Source organism: Equus caballus, chromosome 13 (genome assembly GCF_041296265.1).
Source record: "Equus caballus isolate H_3958 breed thoroughbred chromosome 13, TB-T2T, whole genome shotgun sequence".
Lineage (NCBI taxonomy): Eukaryota > Metazoa > Chordata > Mammalia > Perissodactyla > Equidae > Equus > Equus caballus.
The window spans coordinates 52,429,675-52,454,219 of NC_091696.1; the positions used below are offsets into that span (position 1 = coordinate 52,429,675).

Here is a 24,545-nt window from a genome sequence, read left to right on the forward strand (position 1 = left end):
CCAATTCCCCGCCTAGAAAAAGCAGCCGATCCTCCATGCACAGTGGGCTTTTCCGCAAAACTGAAAATGAATGTCTGCCGGATTTAATAAACGAGCTGGAATGCCAAAACGCTTTCAGTATTTGGCCCTTTTCTTGAGTTGTGACATGACTTGAGGTCTCTCCAAGGGCATCCTAGTAGCATCTGATCGCAGGCTCGATGCTGCCTAGCCAGCGTTTGTTTGCTCTGTGGCTCTCTGCTCAGGAAGCTCTGTGCAGCTTCTCTTAATAGCTGGGACAATGGTGGGCCTTGGTCTCAAAGGCAGTGTCCTCCAAACCACACACACACCCCCAGCTCCTGGTCCAGGGGAGTGTAAGTGGGAAGTCAGAAGCACGCTCGCTTGTCGCTGCACCTGAACTGCACATAGCCGAGCAGAGGCCTAATCCACGCAGGACTAATTTTTAAGGTAGAAGGTTATGATTCTTAGTCTTAAGGTTGTCCATCTTGGTTTTCTCCTTTTACTTCCTTCTCATCCACTATGTTGAACACAGAGGTACAGGATAAGAGAAAACAAACCCACTTGAAATCTCAGTCAAGCACCAAATGACCACTGAGAGTGGTCAGAGAAGTGGAGGGTGCTGCCCAGCACTAGGGAGGCAGCCACAGCCCCATGGCCAGGTGAGGGGAGCCCCAGAACTCCCGTCTTCTGGGGCTGCAGCTCTCTGACCTCCCACAGCAGCATGACGTGGGGAGAAGAGCCCTGGCCGGGAGTCAGGGTAGACTGGGTCCTGGCCTGGCTTTGCTAGGGCGCGTGACCTTGGTCCAGCCATCCCCCACTTCTCAGGGCCAGTTCCCTCCCCAGGGAATGCCGAGGGCCACTCTGAATTCTAAAACCCTATGAGCTCTTCCATCCCCTTAAGTTGAGAGCTTTAAATCAGTGGAGGCTGGCACCCCAATCAATAGACAACAGCCTCTTGAGAGAAACACAAAACCCAAAAGCAAAATAAACCACCGTTAAGTAGGAACGACACAAAGCACTATTAATTTTTATAAACACGCTTTAAACCAAACTAGCGCATCAACCACTCTGGTTTAAGAAAAAGCCTAAATGCTGGAACAATTTTCTATTTCAATCTAAAGTCAAGAATGTATGAAGGCAAATTAACTGAAACAGAATTTAGCTCATTTAATAAGAAACTTCCTATTCATAAATCAAAGAGCAGCACCTAGTGCCTGGAAAAACAGAATGTCAGGGCTTAGAGATCATCTAGGACAACTGACTCATTTGGTGGATGGAAAATCAAAATACAGAGCAGGCAGGCGACCAGGACAAGGTCACAGAGGCAAAGCAGGGACAGGAACGCACATCCCCCGAATCCGTTTGGGTCTGGCACTACAGTCAGCCCTAAACATCTGATGGTGAGCGAATGAAGTTAAGTGGTATTCCCTGCACAGTTCTTCTAACTGGCTCACAAATAAGCGATTTCCAGGTTATGGAGAAATCTAGAACACAATCAAATATTTCAACATTCTACTTTTAACTCCTCACAAGCCAGAGTGGAATTTCTCAGCCTTTTCCACATAAATAACAATCTTCCCAACAGAAGGAACCACAGGGCAGAGAAATCACCTCCGGAAACCTGCACTCTTTCACCTGGTGCCAGGGGAGCAGCCTAACTGCAGCCTGAGTTATGTGTTCACCTCAATCCCCGAATCTGCCCACCACACACACCTTCAAAACACTGGATCGGGAACAAGGAAAAGGCCTTCTGACAAAAGACCTCCTCGGCTGCAGAACCGTAAGAAAATCAGAAATCCCTCTTCTGCGAGGAGGGTTTAGAATTGCAGCAACCAGAGGGAGTAATCGGGGGTCTAGGAAACTGCTTTGCGAAAAACACACACGAAAGCGTAAAACCCGGCCTCTGCAATGACAGGGGAGTATGGAGGGGAAACGGAAGCCTGGCCCGAGGCTAAGGGCTGCTGGGGCTGCAAACTCCCCGGCTGAGGCCAGGGGGTCCGGGGCTCAAGGCTGGGCCCGAGCAGCAGGTCAGGAGGAAGGGGCAGCCAGGCCTCACCCCCGGGGCCGGGCTAGGGGCGCCGGGCCGTTGGGGGCCGAGCTGGGATGGGCGGGGAGTATGAGATCAGGCTGGAGTCTGGCCGGCGAAGGCTAAGGCGGGGCGGGGAGTATGAGGTCCCCCGGCGGGGCGGAGGTTCCCGGGCGCGGGCTGAGGGCGGGGTTCCCGGGCGGGGCAGAGGGATATGAGGACCAGGAGGGGCTGCGGTCCCCGGGCGAGGGCTCAGGGCGGGGTGCCCGGGCGGGGCCGGGGGAGTGGGTGCGTGTGCGCGTGTGTGGTGTGTATGAGGACCAGGCGGGGCTGCGGTCCCCGGGCGGATCCCCGGCGCGGCGCGGCCGGCCCACGCACCTCCTCGGCCTGCTTGCGCAGCGCCTTCTCCCGCTCGTACTGGGTGAGCAGCTGCTCGTTGTCCTCGCGCAGCAGCTCCAGCTCCACCTCGTGCTCCTGGTTCTCGCTGAGCACCGAGTCCAGGTTCTCGAGCACGTTGACCACGAGCGGCATGAGCTCCTTGACCACCTCCTCATCGTAGCAGTGGATGAGGCGCTCGAACTCGCGGTAGATGGAGCCCGCCAGGCCCGACACCCGCTCGGACATCACCGAGCCCGAGCAGTAGTCGTCCTGGTACACCACCACGCCGCCGCCCTCGTCCATCTGGATCTCCATCATCGCGGCCACCGCCGCCGCCAGCGCGGCCCGCTGTCCGCCGGCGCGCCCGCCCGCCCCGGCTGCCCGTAGTCTGCAGGCCGCGGCCCGTCGCCTCCGCCGCAGCCGCTGTCGCTGTCGCCTCAGGGCTCAGCCACCGCCGCCGCCGCTGCTGATGCTGATGCTGCGCCTGTCACTCAGCAGCCGGAAGTGCGGCCGCTCGGAAGTCCCGCCCGCCAGACAAAGGGGGCGGTGCCGGTCCTGCCGGAGTCCCGCGGCGCCGCGCCGCTAGGGGTCGCAAGGGCCGTGACGTAAGAGGAAGCCCGTCTCCGGGCCGGAAGCTCGGCCGAGCGGGGCGGGGGGCGCTTCCGATCAGGCTTGTCAGAGCCGCTACCCGCCAGCGCCCGTCGCCTTTAGCAAGGTCCCGCCAGCTCCCACGACACCGGCCGGGGCTTTTAAAGTGACACAGCCTATGTCCTGAGAGTACATATAAGCGATTGTGTGCGGCCTAGAGACTTAAACTAGCATCCCGGCGCGCATCCTCCCTCCAAAGAAACGGACGTTGCCTTTGTGCGCACCTGCCTTCCCCCAGGGTGACCGTGATGCTGGGCTGGTTTGCTGTTCTCTGACTCATCTTTCTGGTTTTACTACACAGTAGTGCACACCCCTCCTCAGTAAGTATTGAGAGCTTCCCCAGACATAGCGCCTCTCTGCCATCCGATTGTCCCTCCTGGGATTCCAGTTCAATGCAGGTTGCCCCTCTCATCCTAAAATCCGGTAACCAGCTCTCAGTTAGTCCATTTTTGTGTCCTGCGTTTTGTGTAACTTCTTCAGATTTCCCAGTTTCACTTCAGCGGTGTGTAATCTATTTAACTCATCCATTGAGTTTTTAGTTTCAGTGGCTCTATTTTTAATCTCTGTTTGTCCTATTTGATTTTCCTATGTTCTGCCAGTTTGGATAGGCCATTTCTTCCACTTTCAGCCACTTATTTTAAATCTCTTTAGTAAGCTTTTTTTTTTTTTTTTTTTTGATACCTCCTAATTACAGTATCTGCAGCCTTTGCAGGTCTGATTCTGCAGTCTGTTGTTTTGGTGGACTCTTGCACGGGCTGCTCCTCCCCTCCCTGCTCAGCTGGCATTCCTTGGAATTGTATCGGTGGAAATACTCTGAGGCCTGAATTTAAAATGAGTCATGTCAGAGGATTTGCCTTTTCTTTTGCTGGCTTCTGAGGACACCACGAACCCAGGACTTACACTTTCAGCTTGGGGGCCACATAGGTAATGTGAATTCTGATTTAAAAATCCCATTAGTGACCACTTAGTGCTGACAGAGGTGCTTCAAGCTCCGTTCATGCTAACTGATGGTGGGGTCCTCTCATCCTAACCTGACTGTACCAAATCAATGAACTTTCCTGCAGGTGATGCCCTAAATATTATTGTACACATTTTCCCCTTGCAACCTAATTTGCTGTATGGCTGCTCACCCACCCCACTAAAAGACAAACTGAGGTTTCAGTCTCAAATTCAGATTGCCTGAGTTTTGATCCTAGCTAAGTGACTTAATCATCCTAAATTTCCATTCCATTTCCAAACCTGTAAAACTGAGCCTAAAAGTATTACCAACCTACCAGGAAGGTTATAAAGATTAAATAAACTATTCCGTGGAAGGGGCTTAGCACCATCTCCAGCAAACGGTAAGCATGAAATATGTTAAGTGGAATTGTTAGTTTTATATTCTCAAAATGATAAGCCAGGACAAAGAGATGAAATGTTTAATTTTTTCCTGGTGAGCAAGTTACAGACAAAGCTTGTGAGTGTTTTGGGGAATGTTTAAGACTTCTGCCTTAGGCCTTTTTCAGTAATTGGACCCCTTTGAATACCTGAGTAGCAAATACAGTCAAGCAGCCCCACTACCACAGTGAGAGGCCGAATGGCTTGGCAGTCCACCTTATTTGTTTTTATTATTAACGTGATTGGACAGATTTATTATTTGAAATTGGTTAAAACAAAATGAAGTTTTAACAAGATGATATGCTGGATAATTCTTGATGCTTACTGAAGAATGCAACTAGTAAACTCCTGAGAGCTCAGGCAAATTGAATTAGAACTTACTTTTTAATAAATAGGCTTCCCTTCAGATTTGTAAAGATAATTCGAAATACAACTTTTTCTCATTACAAGGCCCTAAAATGTAAGATGGGCACACAAGTTTCAAAAGTTCTACTTTGATTTCTAAGTATCTACCCCTAATGCGTGCTAAAAAGTCACCTAGGTCCCTGTAATGTCCCTCTCATTTCTCCCTAAGTTGAATTTTAGATAGCACTTTGTAGTCACACGTAGAATAGGAATATTTCATTCATGATTTCCAAGAATGCTAAAGATTAAAAGTTCAGAAGAAATGAACTGGATAACACAGGTATATACATCCTTGCAAGGTGTGACTCACAAAGACAAGCTATGCTCCGTCAAAAGTGCCAGTGTTTCCTGACGAGGCACAGGACAGAAAGTAGCGATCCTTGGGTGTCTATTCTTCAGCCCCTCCCCAGAACATGGTGGGGCTACCTTGGTCCTTTCCAACTCAGCCATTGCCTGGCCTCTGGAGACAAATAGGTTGTGACACTCTGAGACCTCAGTGCTTGCCTGCGGCTAGAGCGGCTGCTACAAACAGGACATGTAATGTCCCCAGAGCCTAGCCCAGTTCTTGGAACACACTCTGCACTCCCCAGCACGTTTTCAGATGAACAAATGAAGACAGTGTCAGGTAGCCCGTTGGGTTTCTTTCTGAATGCTGTCCTGGTAGCTGGCCCAATCCAGCACGCAGAACGGTGTGGAGCCTCGTGTAGAGGGTCTCCAGGCAGGCAGTCTGAGCAGCTTCATCACCCTGAGTTCATGTAATTCACAGGAGGGTACTGTTTGCTTGTACAAATATGAAAACAGCTAATACATAAGAAGGAAAGACATTCAGTCCGTGCGTTCTCTACAGGACTTGAAACTACAGACAAACTGCTAGCTCAGCACCTCCTCCACTCATTACAAGGCTTGTCACTCAAGTTTCAAAGCCAACTCAGAGGCAAGTTCAATTATCTTCGGTTCTTTAGGAAAACAAGTGGTAGAAGAGAAAAAAAAAATCATTAAGCTTACAGAAACTGAAAAGAGCACTGGCATATTCCTACTAATTCTACTCAAAGCTAAGTCTTTGGTTTTCAAATGAAAATAACTTTAAATCCATAACCTTTGAAAAGATTCATTTGGGCATCCTCTGGCTAAATGGGAAAAAAAAAAAAAAGGAATGAAAAAAGGCAAACCCCGTCGCCATTGAAAAGCTGAAAGGGAAGGAGCAGAGTTCAGGCACTTTGGAAAATGGATGTTGAGAAAATCATGTGTGCACACAACAGGCAAAGACTTTGAGTACATGATTGCTAAGTTTAATTCAACTGTTATACCCAATTCTGCCTTGTAAAAATAACAAAATCTTCCTATAAAAATTACATTGCAAGTGAGTACAGGTTGGTTGTTTTTGATACAGCTCTAGAAAAGAGTTGGCACCAAATGCACATAAAAAAAATTTTAAGGCTTAAGAAAAATAGAAACTAGTAATTTCTCAATGCAGCGTAGAGGGTGAGAACAGGGTGCTAAGAGTTAGTGAATCTTCCAAACACAGGCAGTCACCAATGTAGAGCGCATCCTCCAAATATAAATGATCACCCCCACTGGGCTCACAGGAGCAGAAACTCCTCCTCTGCTTCCCCCAGTGACCAGACTACTCAGGCACTCTAAACCCACTCCTAGGGCTGCAGGGAGGAAAAGAAAGGGGGGAAGATGGGAGAAAAGGAAGGTAGGGAGTTGTGTCACTGCTGCCCAGAAGCTCTCGCTGTGTTCATGTTTTCCTCATTCCCGTCTCTGGTCTCTCGAACCTCCACCCGAGAGCCCTGCCAGTGGACAGACCCAGACAGCTCCTCCCCCATTTGGCTGACGGTGAGGGTGGGGGTGAAGCCACATGGGCTGGCACCACCATGCAGGGTTCCTCTTGGCAATCCAATTTGGAATTCACAAGTCATTTTCTTGTATAGTAAAAACCCCACAGTTACAAGTTCATTTCCACCATTAGAACATTTCATTTTCTGTTAAACAAATTAGTGTGTTTGGGCTTAAAAGCTAACCACTATTTACAACATTTTTTAATGGGTAAAAAATGCTCTGAATTCCAAACAACTTTCTTATAAACCATTTGAAGGATGGAGACAGGAAGTACTTGATAGAGTCACATGAAATCAGTGTTTCTTGGCTCCAGAGTCAGCAGGGCAACCAAAAGGACAACTGTCTTTGGTTGACAAAGCCACGTGCAGACCCCGTCAATGCGCTGGGTGTGAGAAGTGGAGCCTGGCAGGCAGCGCCTGTAGGCACTTACGTGTCTAGGCCACTGTGAGTGCAACTAAACACAGTTGTTGCTTTTTGAAATTTTAATAATGATGAAGATATTTCTAGCACCTGGCACTAGCTTTGTAGGCACTCGTACCAATAGCTGCCACCACCCAAATCCTCTCCTGTTAACTGCTGGTCCAACATGAGTGAACTGTAGGAATTTACACTGTAGCCCTTTAGAGGCTGAATGGGACAAACTGAAAGCAAATATCTTTGCTGGCAGATACCACGGAATTGGCCAGTTAAGACTTTGCTGCCAAACTATTGAATCTCCTGGGCTAAGGCCTCTAAGTCTCTTCCGGAAACTGAATATGGTCCCGAGGTGCTGCAAAGCTTTGTAAAGGGTGGCCTAAGCAGACTTTTCTTCCTCTTTGGTATACCTGAGCAACTGATTTTTTTCTAGAAACGTGTTAGAAACAGACCCAAGTCAACAGTCGCTTATGTAAAGCTGGTATTTTACAATAGCTCTTTAGATATTATTACAGAATCTAACCCAAAGAACCCAAGGGTCTGGAGTAGCTCCTCCCCCTCGACAGGATCAAGTAAGACATACGAGGGGTTTAAATAACCCCATCACCTGGACACATCTGGACAGAGTTCTAAAGTCTCGCAGACGTCAGCAGGCCCTGCAGACAGCTTGTGAAAGGAACTGTCCACACTGCTGGTGAAGAGCAAAGGCCTAGACTTAAGGCTGATGAGGAAAAAAAAGAACAATTTACAAGCAAAACAGCCCGTAAAGAGACTAAAACCAGTCCTTTGTGAATGAAAGGCGGAGATTCCTCCGTAAGGTCTGGCCAAGGTTTTAGATGGCAGAACTGGGGCACCTGAGAGAATCAGGGCACAAAATCTTTCTACAAAGCATAGACTGAGAACGACTTTTTGGTTTCTGTTGACAGCTGCCGAGGAAAAGCAATCAAGATGTTTCAAGAACAGGCTGCAGAACAACACTCTGGGGCTGAAGTAAAGGAGACAGTGGGGTTGAGCAGCGGGTGTCCCAGGAACGGAAACCGTAGCCGTGAAGGGCGAATGGCATGAGGATCTACGGGGGTGCACAGAGACCCCCCCACCCCCTCCCTGCAAGGTTTCGGCTTATGCCTTCCTCCTCTATCCCACAGCATTGGAGAGGTGGTTCTGGTTTGCTTTCAAAGGCTTTAAACTCTGCTACGGTGTTAGTGACTCCTACATGCTGGATTACCGGCAGACTGCTGATGCACAAGGACGTGTAAGAGGCCCCTTCGTCAGGCCTTGCTGTGGCCTTGCGCCATCTCCCCACCCCGCCCATCTCAGAGTTCCTCTCACATCTGGAATTACAAGTGAGTGTACACCAGGGGAGTCACACTAATGCTCACAGAGATGTCTCTCGGCAGTCTGGAAAGCGAGGGAGGTCCTCCGTGGCTCTCGGGATGGCAGTGGAGCCTGAGCAGCAGCTTCAGATACACAACAGACCCTCTCCCCACCCCTACTCCTTTGGGCTAAAAGAAACTATAATATTTGAAATCCTATCTCTCAAGTTTCTTGTCTGGCTATTGGGGAAGCGGCAGCTTCTTTTAGTAGAAAGAGATGCTGGATTTGCCTCCGGGTGGGTTCAGGACTTTGTTGTGAGAGCGAGGCCGCGGGCCCAGCCTGGGCTCATGGCTGTCGACCGTGGGCGTGGGCTGGGGCTCCTGGGTGCGGTCAGCTTCTCTGCGGCCGCCTTTCTCACCAGGCTCTTCTCTGGGTGAGGTGCTCGTTGCAGCTGTGGGACAAAGTCAGCATACCACCCCATTAGAGGCTGCCCATTACCTGGACAGGCAAGCTGTGCATATGGAAGACATAGACCGGCTAGTAGGAAATGCATCCCAGGATGGGAAAAGAGAAGAACACACAGCCAGGCTTCCATCTTTCACCAAGACTCGCTGCGATTAGCAGAGGGTGTTTCTGAACGGGGCATAAAGTTGGGGCTTGCTACTATAAACACTCTTTGATAAATAAGTTGACTGTTTCTTTATGCTGCTTTTTGGGCCCCATCCCCTTTTCTTCCACCTCAATTATAAAGAGCAAACCTTCTCCAAGTGGGCATGACAAGGAGGAGGGCCATCTCAACTGGAGGGTCTCAGGTGAGGCAAGGCTTTCTGACGCTTACTCTGGACTTTCTGTATGAATGAATGCCCGTGTATTTTGGTCATCAATTGAGGGAAATGGTGACCCAAAGGCAGAAATCAGTGCCCACAGTCAGCTTAGAGAACCGCAGTGGGTCTCCACGTGTGACATGCAGCCTGACCACTGGAGCAACTCCCAAAACTTGGGCGCCCGATTATGGAGGCACCACCCCTCCCCATCACAGGCAAGCCTCACACCCGCTCCTGGTCCTTCTCCTGCTCTCTTGTATGCCCTTCTCTTCTGAATTAGTTCCGCCAGCTCTCCCCTTGGTCACGAGTTCATTAAAGGTTTCAGATCCCTGCCCTTCACTACATAAGACCAGCTTCTAGAAGAGGACACCTTGTTCTTAGGCCCAGGCTGATTAGCAATGACAAGAAGTGAAGAAAAGCCAGTGGTAACCAGGTGGGAGTTTTCACCAGAAGTGAGTGAGCCCACTTCCCTGGCCTTCTTCAAATACTCAAGCCTCTTGGTAATAAACACGACCTTGCTTGTTTCATCAGCTGGGCTAGAAGGGGCACAGAACATTCCCTCTCATCCTTTGGGGGCACACCAGCACCAAGTCCAGAGTGAGAGCACTCGAGAAGGAACAGAAAGCAGAAGCTCACCTTTAATGTCTGATTTGGGGTCTTCTCCTTCACACAAGAGCACGTGGTCCTGCAACAAGCCAAACCCCAGGTCAGTAAATGATTCAGAAACTTTTTACCCTCGTTCAAATGGGCGATGAAAATCAGGGCACAAATGACTTGGGTTTGTTTTTAATTTTTAAAAATGTTTTTATTATGGACAATTTTAACCATAAACAAAGTGGAGAGAATGGTACTGTGAACCCCACGTAACCCGCCATACAGCTACAATGACATCAGCTCACCGCCACCCTCGGCTCAGCCACACCGTTCTCCCAACCTCACTCCCTCCACCCCCTCGTGGGATTATTTTAAAGCAAATCCCAGGTATTTCATTTATCCATAAATATTTCAAGATATGGCTATTAAAAATGTCCTTTAAGAAAAGACATAACCATAACAACACTCTCACAATTGCAAAAATTAATCATTCCTCAAATGGCTAACACCTAGTCAAATTTTCAAGCACTGGCGTGTTTCCAAGGCTCGTCCGTGTTGCAGCATCATTCCTTTACGGCTGAGTAACATCCCGTTATCTGCGTACGGCACATTCTGTTTATCCATTCATCTGCTGACGGACACTTGGGTTGTTTCTCCCTTTTGGCTATTGTGAATAATGTTGCTATTAAAATAGGTGTACAAGTATCTGTTTTGAGTTCCTGTTTCCAGATTTTTTTGGTATATATCTAAGAGTGGAACTGCTGGGTCATATGGTCAGTTCTGTGTTTAACTTTTTCAGACACTGCCGAACTGTTTTCCACAGTGGCTGCACCGTTTTACATTCCCAGTGGCAATGTATGAGGGGTCCAATTCTCTACGTCCTCACCAATATTTCTTGTTTCATTTTTCGTTTGATAATAGCCATGCTGGTGGGTGTGAAGTGGTATCTCATGGTGATTTTGCTTTGCATATCCTTATTGGCTAAGGATGCCGAGCATCTTTTCATGCTGACAGACTATTTATATACCTTCTTTGGAGAAATGTCTATTCAAGTCCTTTGCCCACTTTTGAATCTAGTTGTCTTTTTGTTGTTGAGTTGTAGTTCTTTTTATATTCTAGAAAACAAACCTTTATCAGATATGTGATTTCCAAATATTTTCTCCCATTCTGTGGGTTGTCTTTTCATTCTCTTGATAGTGTCTTTTGATGCACACAAGTTTTTAATTTTAATGAAGTCAATTTGTTTATTTAAAATTTTTTTTTTTTTAAGATTTTATTTTTTCCTTTTTCTCCCCAAAGCCCCCCAGTACATAGTTGTATATTCTTCGTTGTGGGTCCTTCTAGTTGTAGCCTGTGGGACGCTGCCTCAGCGTGGTTTGATGAGCAGTGCCATGTCCGTGCCCAGGATTCGAACCAACGAAACACTGGGCCGCCTGCAGCGGAGCGCACAGACTTAACCACTCGGCCACGGGGCCAGCCCCTGTTTATTTTAAATTTTATTGCCTGTGTTTTTGGTGTCATTATTTAAGAAACCACTGCCAAATTCAAGATGATGAAGATTTGTCTCTATATTTTCTTCTAAGAATTTTATAGTTTTAGCTCTTAAATCTAGGTCGTTGATCCATTTTTAGTTAATTTTCGTATATGGTGTAAGGTAGGGGTCCACTTTCATTTTTTTTGCATGTGCATATCCAGTTTTCCCGGCAGCGTTTGTTGAAGAGACTCTTCTTTCCCCCACTGAATGCTCTTGGCACCCTTGTGGAAATATCAATTAACCACAGATGTGAGAGATTATTTCTCAGCTCTCAATTCTATCCCACCGATCTCTATGTCTATCCTTATGCCAGTACTGCGCCATTAGCTTTGTAGTTAGTTTTGAAATCAGCAAGTGTGAGTCCTCCAACTTTATTCTTCATTTTCATGATTGTTTGGCTATTTGGGGTCCCTTGAGATTCCATAAAAATTTTAGGATGGGTCGTCCCATTTTTTTCAAAACAGGGCTGGGATTTTGATAGGGATTGCATTCCTAAGTCTCGTTTTAATCATTAGGCTCTCCCTCTATTGTTGGCCATGTAAATTCCTATATTTTGCAATACTCGGATTGAATCTCTGTGGTGTCAATTAATATTAGGTTTGGTCTGATTCAGACTTGATTTTTTTTGACAAGAATTCAAAGGTGGGGGCCGGCCCCGTGGCGCAGTAGTTAAGTTCAGTGTGCTCCACTTTTATGGCCCAGGATCCCGGGTTTTGGATCTTGGGTGTGGACCTACACCACTCATCAGTCATGCTTGGTGGGGACCCACATATAAAGTAGAGGAAGACTGGCACAGATGTTAGCTTAGGAGTAATCTTCCTCAGCAAAAACAAAAAAGAGAATTCAAAGGTGGTCCAAGATGGACTTTTAACACAAGGCCCATAATTTTTGCTTGTCTCATTTTGTGATGTTAGTGGCCACTGATGATCATTGCCTAAACTCCCAATTTCATTACAAGTTTGCAAAGTGGTGATATTTGAATTTCGTTATTCCTTCTTCATTTATAGGCTGGCATATTTTATAAAGGAAACTTGCCTTTCATGACTGTTATCCTAAGGTACAGTTCATGCAGGAAGTGCTGGCTAAATGCTAGATTCTGTCCTTCTGTTTTCAGGAAAATGAGCTGGTCCTCTGGCATTCTCCAAAGATGACAAAATTAAAGTTTTATTATGAATTCTAAACATGTGGTGAATTTTAATCCAATGCAGTTATTGTACTTATTGATGACCACTACGAAAAGTGAAATTTTATGAGAGACGACTCCCCTACTGTATGTTAAATTTTATAAACGTCCTCACCACCCTCAGTGCTGTGCAGAGAAGAGCAGCAGCCTGTCGGCAGTGGGCAGTCACTGCTACTGACACACCAAGGCCAGCTCCCCGAGGCTCCGTCATCTCACGGCTGGAATACATTTATCTGATGACTCAGGGGAGCTCTGAAACTCGGTGACTAATGACTGCACCCAGGAAAACCAACGTCACCTACCTTGTCCTAATAACATATCACGCCAGCCTCAGAGCCTTTTTAAAGAATACTTGTTTGAGTTTTGTTTCTTTCATGCCTGCTGTCTCAATGTAGTCCATACCTTGGGTTTGTTTGGGTGTGCCAAGGGTGAAGTGGCAGTGACTGGGGACCCAAAAATGTCACTGGTCTTCCCACCAGGTGGATTCAGACGCTGTCGAGTCTGCACAGGTGTCGATTCATCAAAGATGCCACTTCCTTTCCCCCCTGCAGGAACAATCGCAGAGCGGTGAGCAGGCCAGAACACCCATCCGAGCCCAGCCCCACTCGGCACGCAGTAACGCCCAGTGCTGGGCCTGAATTCAGGCCCACAGGGCTGGGGGGATCAGGCTGACGAGACCCCTACAGACCTACGGCAAAACCAACCCCTGTGCTGGGGGCCTGCCTTTCTAGAGCTGAGCTGAACAGGGCTGGCCTCTAGGGGTGACAGAGTGAGATGGCATACAGCAGCATTTTCCCCTCTAGAAATTTCCTTAACCCTGAACTTTTCATGCTTTCCTGTTGAAGAATCTTCTTCACTGAACCTATGAAAAGTTCTTTAGTAGACTAAAAGCAAACAGCTGATAAATTTTTAGGTCAGATAGGACTGAATCTAATAACATGCCCTACTCAAGGCAAACCTTGAATTTATTAGTCATTCTTCTGATTTCATTGAGGCTGGCACTCCTGGTGACAGCTAGATAGGCCAGTGAATTATAGACATTTAACATCTTTGCCGCCAACTATAAGTGATTTGATAAACCCTAATGAAATGCATCTAAGATGTAACTTCTCATAAACTGATGACTAAGGCACGGACATGAACAGTAAATGCCTTCATGCCCACGTAAAGCACAAAGATGGCTCCTATCCAATACCCACTCAGCAGACACCAGGCACCTCCTGCCCACGGAGTGCTGTGCCAAGGGGAGGTGGGGCCGTCACAGTCAGGGCTCTGGAAGGAAAGAAGATGCACCCTACTAACTAGCCATGTGACCACACACACGTTACTGGGCCTGTCTGTGCCCAAACTCCTCATCTGTACAATGGGGATAACAGGACCTCCTCACAGCGCCGTGAGAGGATTCAGTGACTTCCTGTAGCTCCTGTCAAAAGCTTAGACAATGCCCGGGACACACACTCAGTGAATGTTCGCTATGTGTTCTGTGTATTGATAAAGAAACATCGTCCCTGGACATACTGTGAGTGAAAAAAGGTGCAAAACAATCTACACAGCATGCAACATTTAATGTAAGGGGAGAGGTATTCTTATTTGCTTGTATCCGAACAAAGAAAAGTGGTTACTCCACTCCCCCAACACACAGAAGTGGTCGCCGATGGGCGCTGTGTGTGTACAGGAAACGGGATGCGTGGGGTGTGGAGGCTTCAGGCTGCTTAACACATTTTTTTTTAAGAATTTTTTAAGAGTTTTGATCTTTGTTTACTGTTTACGAGAAAAGAAATTTTAAACAGTCACTTCTTGGCTGCAATAACCCACCACGTTATGACAGAAGGACAGGAGCATCCTAAGAACCACCTGGAGGACGAGCTCCAGGAGCCCAAGGGGCACCAGCCTGTTTTGTTCTCCAGCGAGCCTCCAGCCCTGTCTTCGGGGCCCCTGTTGCGAGTGAAGTGCAGAGCAGACTGGCCTTCCGGGATGCCAGTCAGTCTTCCAGGGGACACCGAGGGCTGGGACAGAGCTCAGGCAGCAGACACAGGGCTGCGGTTCACTGCCTTTGCTGGGGAGAGAACGCTTAGAGAACACGGGGCTGCCTCTGCAGGAAAATGTGCACATACACGTTCACGTCATTTCAGGGGGTCACAATCTGAACACACACACTCAGTAATTTCAGGCAGTCACAATGAGCACAAACACATGTAAGTTCAGGCAGTAACAATGTGCACACACACTCATGTAACTTCAGCGGGTCACAATGTGCATACACTCAGTAAAATCAGCGTTCACAGTATGTTCACACACTCACGTAACTTCAGGGGGACACAAACCTTCTGAACCTCAGCCACGGACCTCCCAGCGATCTGCAGACCCCGAGCTGGAGACCCTTGCTGGGGAAACCAGCACAGGATGGTGTTAAGGGCAGGCGTCCATAGTCAGACTGCCGGGGCCCTGCTCAGTCACTTGCCGACTGTGTGAGCCTGAACAAGTGACTTCAACCTTCTTTCACCTCCATCTTCTCAACTCTAACGAGGTAAGAAATGATACAAGTACCCACCAAGGGTCGTTGGCAAGATACACGAGTTAAGAGACGTGAAGTGGGTAGAGCAGTGCCTGGTGAATAAGCCCTGGGTGCTGCTGCGGGGCTGCTGTTATTCACGGTGAGCAGCAAAAATGTGGAGACCACAAAGTGGAGCACAACGTGGCCTGAGGCCACCACCTTATTGCGTTTTTTCTGGTTGTGCTGTGAAGGCTGAAATAAATTCTTTTTAAGGTGTGCATTCAGCTTTTTTAAAAATGGGAGATAAAAGTAACTCAATTTGAAGTTTTTGGCTCAAGACACTGCTCATTTAAAATTTTCTTTTTCAGGGGCCAGTTCCGTGGCTAAGTGGTTAGGTTTTCGTGCTCCGCTGTGGCGGCCCAGGGTTTCTCTGGTTTGGATCCTGGGCGCAGATATGGCACCACACAACAGGCCACGTTGAGGTGGCGTCCCACATAGCACAACTAGAAGGACCCACAACTAAAATATACAACTATATACTGGGGGGATTTGGGGAGAAAAAGCAGAAAGAAAAAAAGAAGAAGAAGATTGGCAACAGTTGTTAGCTCAGGTGCCAATCTTTAAAAATTAAATTAAATTAAATTTTCTTTTTCAATTGTGAAACATAACACAGAAAAGTTCCTAAGACATAATTATCACAAATAACAACAAAGCACACACCCAGGTAACTACCACCGGGCTGTGCACAGTCCTGCCAGCTCCCGGAACCTGTGCTTTCTTCCCCATCTCCCCAGGTCTCCACGTACCTGCGTTTTCTGGAAACCACAAACATGTTATTTCTGGTATGATTTACCATGTCTGTGTCCAACCCTAAGCAATACCGTTCTGTTTTTGAACTTTATAAAAAGTAGTCACACTGCATGTCTCTTATTCAACATTTTACTGAAAGATGAATTCAGCTTTAAAGAGGGAAAAGATGCTCATATCACCCATAATTGAAGAAAAATAAATTCAAGATATACTTTTGAAAGAACCTAATTGCACAAGACAGACACTGTGTTGGCCGAGTGTGGGGAGCAGGCACCATCTACTGCATGATGAACGCTGGGCAACCCCTTCGAAGACCAGTCGGAAGCATCTGTCAGTATTTTAAACTGACCCAGCAATTGCATTTTGAGAAATTTATCCCAACAGATTCTGCAGGTGGTAAGTTTAGAGCACGAGCTCTGGAGTCAGGCAGACTGGGATCCAAAGGCTACTTCTGCCACCAGTGAGCTGGGAGCTTGGCACGCCCTCCCAGAGCCCCAGTCTCCTCCTCTGTAAAGGGGGTACCTCCTACCTCCTCTGTTTGTAAAGAAGACCAAACGAATACATGCGAAGCACTTCGCACAGCCCCCGGCCAATATGAAATGATCCGTACGTATCAACCATTGTTAGGAGAACAGGGAGGACAATTTGTGGGAGACTGAAACCAGGCAACTAGCAAAGCACATGGATGGAGAGTAACCGCAGCACTGGGTAGGACGGTCCTCTGTCAGTTTCCATGACTGTCACACCGGAAGCCGCACCCTCCGTCCTGCACGTTTTTCTCAGTCAGGCCCTCTCATCAGAGGGCTGTGGGGTGAAGTCTGAGAGACTAAAGAAACGAGGGCAGCAGTTTAGGTCTGGGGTGCGGGACACACTAGCAGCTTCCCCTTGCGAGTTTCCTTTGAGAATTGATCACAGATTTTTTTTTTTTCCTGCTTTGTCTCCCCAAATCCCCCCAGTATTTAGTTGTGGGTCCTTCTAGTTGTGGCATGTGGGACGCCACCTCAGCGTGGCCTGACGAGTGGTGCCATGTCCACGCCCAGGATCCGAACCAGTGAAACGCTGGGCCAATCAAGTGGAGCGCGTGCACTTAACCACTTGCCACAGGGCCGGCCCCCATCACAGATTATTTTCAAAGAGTACTTTGCAGGAGAGAAAACAAACCCCAAACAGGACCATGTGAGGCAGGAGCTCGGCACAGGGAGTCACGGTGGTTGTCACTACACCTTGTGACTGTACACAATACAGAGGCTTTCGAACTCTCCCATTAAGAGGGGCCCAGGCTGCCCACTGGGCATGAGAAAGCTAGGGGATCATGAGAGTTTGATGGACTGGCAACATGGCACCGCCCCCAAACTGCAATACTTTCCAGGGAACCTGACACCCCAGGGAAGCTCCAGACACACGTTCTGCTGAGCTGGGGCCAAGTGAGCTGGCTGGTCCACCTTCACGTGTCCAGGATTTGATTCCACCACCACATAACATACCGTTGCACAGTGGTCGGTACAAAGGGTGTACGGGGCTGAGCACTCCTGGCCCTACACCATCAACTGGACACAATGAGCAGGGTACTCACTCAGGAAGAACCACCTGCTTCTCTACTCTAACTGCATGCCAAACAATGGGAACCTCCACGTGCCCCGCCCACGAAAACCACCAACCACACAAACAACCAGCATTTGAATCTACTGCTTTTGTTCCCCCAGGTTTGGTCAAGAAATATCTGCGCCCAGAATCAGGGTGGGGTAGGGACTGTTCTGGCTCTGGCTCGGCTTGATTTTATTATCTGTCTGCAATAGTGACCCCCGTGCCCGGCCTGTCAAATCTGTACGGATGGAACATACCTTGCTTTTCCATCACGGATACAGACGGGGGGAGCTCCTCAGGTAACTATTCGTGTATGGTCACTCAACTGACAGTCTATCGCAAGGAAACGTTTCTCTAAGATTCCCTCCCACTGTAACTACCAGAAGGTGAGGTGAGTATTGAGGAACCATAGACGTGTGCTAGAGCAAGTCAGCCTTTTCAGAGTTTCAGTCCCACTGACAGTCTGACTAAAAATACTCTCCCTAAGAAAAATCTTTACATGCACAATTTGCATGTAATTTCAGAATCTCCAGGGGTCCATGGGACAACTGGGAGAGCCTCCGTGATGGGCACTGGCATTCCCATCGTCTGCCTCTGTCTCCTCAGTTCCTGGACTCAGTCTGTTGAGAGACGAAGAAGGCTAACACGATCGAGCCATCTTCAAGACAGAAAGTACAGGCCAGGCTAGAACCTTCCTCACATTCTAGAACTCTGACAGCAAGGAATAACTTGCACCAGAAAATATTTGAAAGGATCAATATAGAGAAATAGAACTTTGATCAAAAGAGCGGCATAAAGAGAGCAGGCAGAGGCCAAGGGTTATGAGTCGCAGAGGCCCGTACCTGGGGGATGGGTCCTTTTAGGTAGGTTCTGAGGTTCTGCAGTTGGTCCAAAAATATTAGATGCCATCCTATTGGGCCTGCTTGAAGGAACAGCTTCTTCTGGACTCCCAAAAAGATTGCTCGATTCTCCTCCAGGGGGCTTCATGGCCCTACAAGCACAGAGGAAGCGTGAGTCACTGGTGGCTGACGTGGACGTCACCGTCCAGGCGGTACGGCTTAACCGGACAGGGCAGGTGCCCTTTCCTAACGTCTATGGAACAATTACACACCGCAATTATTTAACAGTGGCGTGACTAGTTTACAGATGGTCACACGGCATACTTCCTTTACTGCCCCCTTAAGGTTCCCTTCAAAGTTTTCTTTGTATGTCTTGGTTATGTGCAAAACCCTGTAGAAAATGTGTATATTTTGAAATTATTCCTGTGAACTCTTATAAGTAAAATTAAAGTTTGCCTAAAACAGACAAGATGAACCACATTCAGCAGAATTTATTTTAATATGATTTTGCTACCATCTTTATTTGGAGATTAAGTATGGTTTGTGTATATGTGTATGGGTGCCAAGTTGACAAGTAGTGGACTTGTGGTGGTTAATTTTATGTGTCGACTTGGTTAGGCCACAGAACCCAGATATCTGCTCACACATTATTATGGATGTTTTCTGTAAAGGTTTTTTTTTTTTTTTAAAGATTGGCACCTGAGCTGACAACTGTTGCCACTCTCCTTTTTTTTTTTTGGTTGTAGGTCCTTCTAGTTGTGGTACATGGGACGCCACCTCAACATGGCCTGGCGAGCAGTGCCATGTCTGTGCCCAAGATCCGAACCAGTGAAACCCTGGGCGACGGGAAGCGGAGCGTGAGAACTTAACCACTCAGCCACGGGGCTGGCCCCTCAGCAGAATTTAATACTAATTTTTACTAGTATACAGTAGTGTTTAATACTATAAACACATTCAGGAGCATTTAACATCGTAGCTTACATTTGCCAAGTGCTTACTAGATACCAGCTACCGTTCCAAGAGCCTTACGCAAGAGCCCTCTCAGGCAGGCATTATTTTCACAGACATGAATCTAAGATAGAGAAATCTCAAGACAGGCCATGCAGGGAGCAGCAGAACCAGGATGCACCCAGGCAGTCTGGATCCAGAGCTCAGACGAGGCCCTATGCCTCTCTTAAAGGCTTCTAGAAACAAACCGGAGGGCAGTGCACATTTTCCCAGAGATCAAGGCTGACCCACAGAGCTGGGTTTTCAGAGGGCAGCCACCGGCCACTGTGGCTCGTGAGCACTGACGTGGTCATATGACTGAGGTGTGCTCTAAGCGTACGCTACACACTGGATTTCGAAGACTCAGCACAAAGAGGAAAAGTCAAAATATCTCTTTAATCATGTCTTTTATATTGGTCACATGTTGAAATAGTTTTGCATATATTAGGCTGAATAAAATCCACTAAAATTTTTTCCTGATTCTTTCTACTTTTTAAAATGTGGCTACTACAAAATTTAAAATTCCTTACATGGCTCACATTTCTTTTGGAAGGTGTTAGTTTAGACCAGGGAGAGTGCCACCAACATTAATCCAAGTGAGTCCTGGAAATCTACACCAGGACAATCACCTCCAGTCCTAACGTCCGGTACAACCAACGAAACGCTTATCAGAACGATCAGAGAACACAGTGGCCAGTGCTTAACATGACCTCAGGTTGCACACTTTGTCGGTGGACACGCTGAGGCCGTCTGACTTCTGTACCGTTTATAAATCAGAGCCCTTGTCACGACGACATTCTCTGTATTTCTCTTGTCTAACTATAGCAGGTCGAACATGCTTGGGTCTGCACAGCCAACTCTGAAGAAAGGGATGGAGATCTGCAATCTTCGGAACTGAACTGAATTAAACACCAACTCTAACGCTGGCATGAGTTAAAATGCCTAGTTTACGGACTGATTGGAAACATGACTCTTCTTTCAAACTGCCAAGGTCCTGCAAGTTGTCAGACCGGATTCAGGGTCGACTCATCCTGATCCAGAGCTCTTCTGGACTCTTGCCTGACTCTCACAATCTATGTTTCTGGAGTCTCCCAAGCCTCGTCAGCCTCTCACCCCTGCTTCAGTCCAACTCACAGGTTCCCTGAGCACCTGTCATGGCGAGCCTGCACCAGACCCTGGAAGAGGGGGTAAGAGCAAGTCCTCGGCCTGGAGAAGCTTCAGGTTTGCTGGGAAGGCTAGAGCGTGTGCAGGTGGTTTCAGCGTTGGTGGGAGCGATGCAACAGAGGCACTGAGTGTTACCGGAACCCCAAAGACGTCTGTGGTCTCTACGTGTAAAAGGGTACCATCGGGGCACAGGAGGTAAGCCATGCTTATGTGAAATGACCAACTGTTAATTTTGGGTGGTGGAAAGAAAGCGTTTATTATATCATTATGTCTACTTTTCTGATTTTCATTTCATTTCGAAAACAAGATAAGAAAAGGAAAGCAGCGCCCAAGAATGTTGTAGCAGAGATTACTGTGCATAATGGCCAAGCTACCTGGGGAGGGGAAGCGACCATCTCCATCACAAAAGGCAATGGGGTCAACACCATGGTTTCACAGCCTCATAGCAGTCATGTGAATTGCACAGGCTGCCCCAACAGGGTCTCAAATGGGACTGAGACAGGTCGACATTTCAATAAAAATATAACCCACAACAATGGCTCAATGTGGCCTTCGCTAGGCTCAAAGTGGAGTGCAGTTACCACTATGACACTAATTACAGGGAGGGAGATGGGAGTACTGGTGAGCTCACAATTGTTGTGGGACGAACTCACAATATAGGGATGCTTCCCAATTACTTTTTCCTTTCGTAGTACCTCCTCAATATATTTCAAAAAAAGATATTAAAAATACACGAGCGAAACTAAGGGACATGTGACAAGACAAAAAACCACACACACAGCTCAAGTGGAATATGGCACTGGCAGAGGCAGAGAAAACAAAAGCCACTCTTACCCGGAGCATCCCCATGCTCCTGGCCCTCCCTGTGTTTCAGAAAAGCTTTTGGGGACTGGTCAGGCTTGGAGAGAAGCAGTGAGAGAAACAGACTTGGAGTAAAGTCTTTACAAATATGCATTTCACAGCTTAAAAGACCTTAGATTAATGATGGCTAAATCATAATGCTTTTATAGTTCAAAATCCCTTTAACACAAGATAATCCCTCAGCAAGAAAACCTAAGATGTAGGGTCTTAAGAGACGAAAACCTGGCTGGGTAATCTTACAGCCACCACTTGATTCCTTCCCTTCACAGCCAAATAAACTGTGACCTTACAAGGTCTGTCCGGCTAACCGGTTCCTTTAAGATGGCTGGCAGAACACAAAGCTTCTAATGGATCCCAAGAGGAGCTTCCAATTACATGTAATCATCCAATTAAGACCGCTTTTCCTTCTTCAATGTCCTAAAAGGAAGATTTTTCTCCTTTTCCTATTATCCTCTCCAAAACTAACCTCCGAAAGAAGTGTGGAGTCTTACTGTAGGGTGCCAGCCCTGCAGCTGGCTTCCGCAGCTCCCAAAGTCAGCCTAACATCAGTGTCACTCCTGGCGGGCACTCGTTAACTCAGCCAACACTTCCTGGACATCCAGCGCCAGGCAGTGTAAACAAAGAGCGAATGTACTTAATGGACACAACCGAGAAAGCGCTGGGAAGCGGCCCTTGCCCAGCTGGTGTGGGAGGTGCAGAACAGCGGTTATCAGAAACTTGATTCATTCTGAGCACTCCAGAATAAACTTCTGCCCCCAACAGTACAGATCTAGACACGAGCGCTGAGTAGGCGCTGTTCCATGGATTAATGACTAATTATTTCGCTAGCTATATTACTGAATACTGATCTAACTCCCTCAAATTTACAGGGTTTTCAGCAAGTTGAGGCAATTCTTTTAATTAGTATCTAGTCTATACAGCATTTATCTCGATAGTCGTCACACACACATGCTTTTCCACTTTTATGGAGAGGCTGGGCCACAGAGAGGCTCACAATAAAGAAAACTCTTGGGCATCTGAAGACCCAAAATTCGACAATGCAAGCTGGCTCATGAAGGGACATGACAGACCTTGTGGCCAGCTCTGGCAGCTCTAACTTATGTGACTTCCAATACCCAGAGTGCTTTAAAAGTTAGAAGGCGGGCTGCGGAGCCCTGAAATCGAATCTCCGCTTCTACCACTTGCAGTTCAGCCTGGTTCCCAGTCAGCAAGGCCAGGAGGGCAGAGCCTGGCTCCTGGGTTGTGGGATTAGGGGAGGGCACCGCCTGGCTCTGGGGCTGTGGGATTAGGGAAGGGCAATGCCTGGTTTCCGGGGCTGTGGGATTAGGGGAGGGCACCGCCTGGCTCCCGGGGCTGTGGGATTAGACGCATGGCCTGGCTCCTGAGCTGTGGGATTAGGGGAAATGCCTGGCTCCAGGGCTATGGGATTAGGGGAGGGCACCGCCTGGCTCCCGGGGCTGTGGGATTAGGGGAGGGCACCGCCTGGCTCCCGGGGCTGTGGGATTAGACGCATGGCCTGGCTCCTGAGCTGTGGGATTAGGGGAAATGCCTGGCTCCAGGGCTATGGGATTAGGGGAGGGCACCGCCTGGCTCCAGGACTGTGGGATTAGGGGAGGGCACCGCCTGGCTCCAGGGACTGTGGGATTAGACGCATGGCCTGGCTCCTGAGCTGTGGGATTAGGGGAAATGCCTGGCTCCAGGGCTATGGGATTAGGGGAGGGCACCGCCTGGCTCCCGGGGCTGTGGGATTAGGGGAGGGCACTGCCTGGCTCCTGGGCTGTGGGATTAGGGGAGGGCACCGCCTGGCTCCCGGGGCTGTGGGATTAGGGTAGGGCACCGCCTGGCTCCCGGGGCTGTGAGATTAGGGGAGGGCACCGCCTGGCTCTCGGGGCTGTGGGATTAGGGGAGGGCACCGCCTGGCTCCCGGGGCTGTGGGATGAGGGGAGGGCACCGCCTGCCTCCCGGGGCTGTGGGATTAGACGCAGAGCCTGGCTCCCGAGCTGTGGGATTAGGAGAACTGCCTGGCTCCGGGGCTATGGGATTCGGGGAGGGCTCCCAGGACGGTGACCCCCGCCCACAAGCGCACCGAGGCTGGCACAGGCTCCGGAGGGCGCCCCCCGTGGCCCCGCACAATCCGCATTGTCCCGGGCTCCTGGCACCGCCCGCCCCAAAGCAACAGACCGCTAGGCCAGCGTCTTTCAGGCGCGCTTGGAACTAGAGGGGACACGCGCTCGGACGGGAAGGGCGGGGAGGCGACCCCAGGCCCCTCCGAGACACTGGCGAGGGCGGGGACGACACCGCGTGTGCTCCCATCTCTCCGGGACGGGGAGGCCGCGCCTCTGAGGTCCCCCGCGGCCCGCACTCCGCCCGCGAACCGCCTCGCCCCGCGCGCGCATCGCACCTGGAGCCGGCGCGGCCGCCCTCGCTCTCCGGGGCCTGGAACATGTCGCCCGCCGCTGGGCACCTCCTCGCCGCCGAGCCGCTGTTCCCGCCCAGCTCCGCGCAGCGCGAGGCCCGCCCGCCCGCGCCCATTGGACGCTGCTGACGCCAGTCACGCCGCTGCAGCCTACCGCGGTGGTGGACCCCGCCCAACGAGATGGAGACAGGGAGAACGCGCCGTGCTCGCAGCCGATTGGTGAGAGCAGGTGCCGCTCACGGCATCGAGCGCCGAGATAGGGCAACAAACCGGCAGGGGGCGGGCTGCCCCTCAGGTGGGCGGGGCCGGAGGGCTGTGCGGGCGCAGAGTTGGAGCCTCTCCGGGCCTGGCCGGGCCTCCAGCCCGCCTCCCGGGCCGCCCCGGCGCGGAGCGGTGCCGAGGACCGGGTTGGGAAGAGATGCCCGGGCCGCCCCGAACCCGCTCCCCCGGCGCGGGCCGCACCCCCAGACCGCTTGCTGGGCCGGAGCGGCCGCGACCCGACCGACAGCCGGGGTGCAGACGCGCGCCGTGGGGACCCGCACACGCGGGTCGGGGCGCTGAGCAGGGCTCGGTCGAGGCTTTTCTCCGGCAGCAAGCGCTGCCTGGTCGCCACTGACCGCCGCCGCTTTACTCTGAAGGACAGTCTGTCCGGAGACGTCGGTCTTTTGCCAGCCGGTCAGTGGCATGTGGATGCTGGGCTAATCCCGACAGATGCGTTCCAGGATTCGGCAGTTCCTCTGTCCGGCCCAGCCCGGGGGCTGAAGAGGCGGCAGAAGGGCTTACTCATAAGGAGGAAGCGAGGGATAAAGTGCCCCAGTTGCTCATTTCTGACGCAAACCCCCCAAAATCATTGA

General features: G+C 49.5%; 2 protein-coding genes and 2 long non-coding RNA genes across 28 annotated transcripts in view; 2 read left to right on the plus strand and 2 right to left on the minus strand.

Moving 5' to 3' along the window:
• Window positions 1-2,909, minus strand: part of MAPK8IP3 (mitogen-activated protein kinase 8 interacting protein 3) — a 53,739-nt gene extending 50,830 nt beyond the window's left edge. For all 25 annotated transcript variants that reach the window (XM_023616633.2, XM_070232498.1, XM_070232497.1 and 22 more), the window contains exon 1: window positions 2,402-2,909. In XM_023616633.2, the coding sequence (XP_023472401.1) occupies window positions 2,402-2,719 (318 nt within the window). In that variant the 5' untranslated portion in view covers window positions 2,720-2,909. The remainder of the gene's footprint in view (window positions 1-2,401) is intronic.
• LOC111767591 (uncharacterized) lies at window positions 2,890-10,524 on the plus strand. The gene is made up of 2 exons (XR_002799413.2): window positions 2,890-3,369; window positions 8,014-10,524. It is a non-coding gene; the product is annotated as an uncharacterized lncRNA (long non-coding RNA).
• JPT2 (Jupiter microtubule associated homolog 2) lies at window positions 6,105-24,470 on the minus strand. The gene is made up of 5 exons (XM_001497464.6): window positions 23,677-24,470; window positions 18,267-18,415; window positions 12,939-13,081; window positions 9,862-9,910; window positions 6,105-8,852 (listed from the first exon to the last, which is right to left on the minus strand). Exons 1-5 carry the CDS (start codon window positions 23,805-23,807, stop codon window positions 8,665-8,667), a joined length of 660 nt encoding a protein of 219 aa, XP_001497514.2. The 5' UTR covers window positions 23,808-24,470; the 3' UTR covers window positions 6,105-8,664.
• On the plus strand, window positions 19,010-20,935 carry LOC138917193 (uncharacterized). Its single transcript, XR_011424893.1, has 2 exons — window positions 19,010-20,609; window positions 20,722-20,935. It is a non-coding gene; the product is annotated as an uncharacterized lncRNA (long non-coding RNA).
• Window positions 24,471-24,545: the final 75 nt, after the last annotated feature.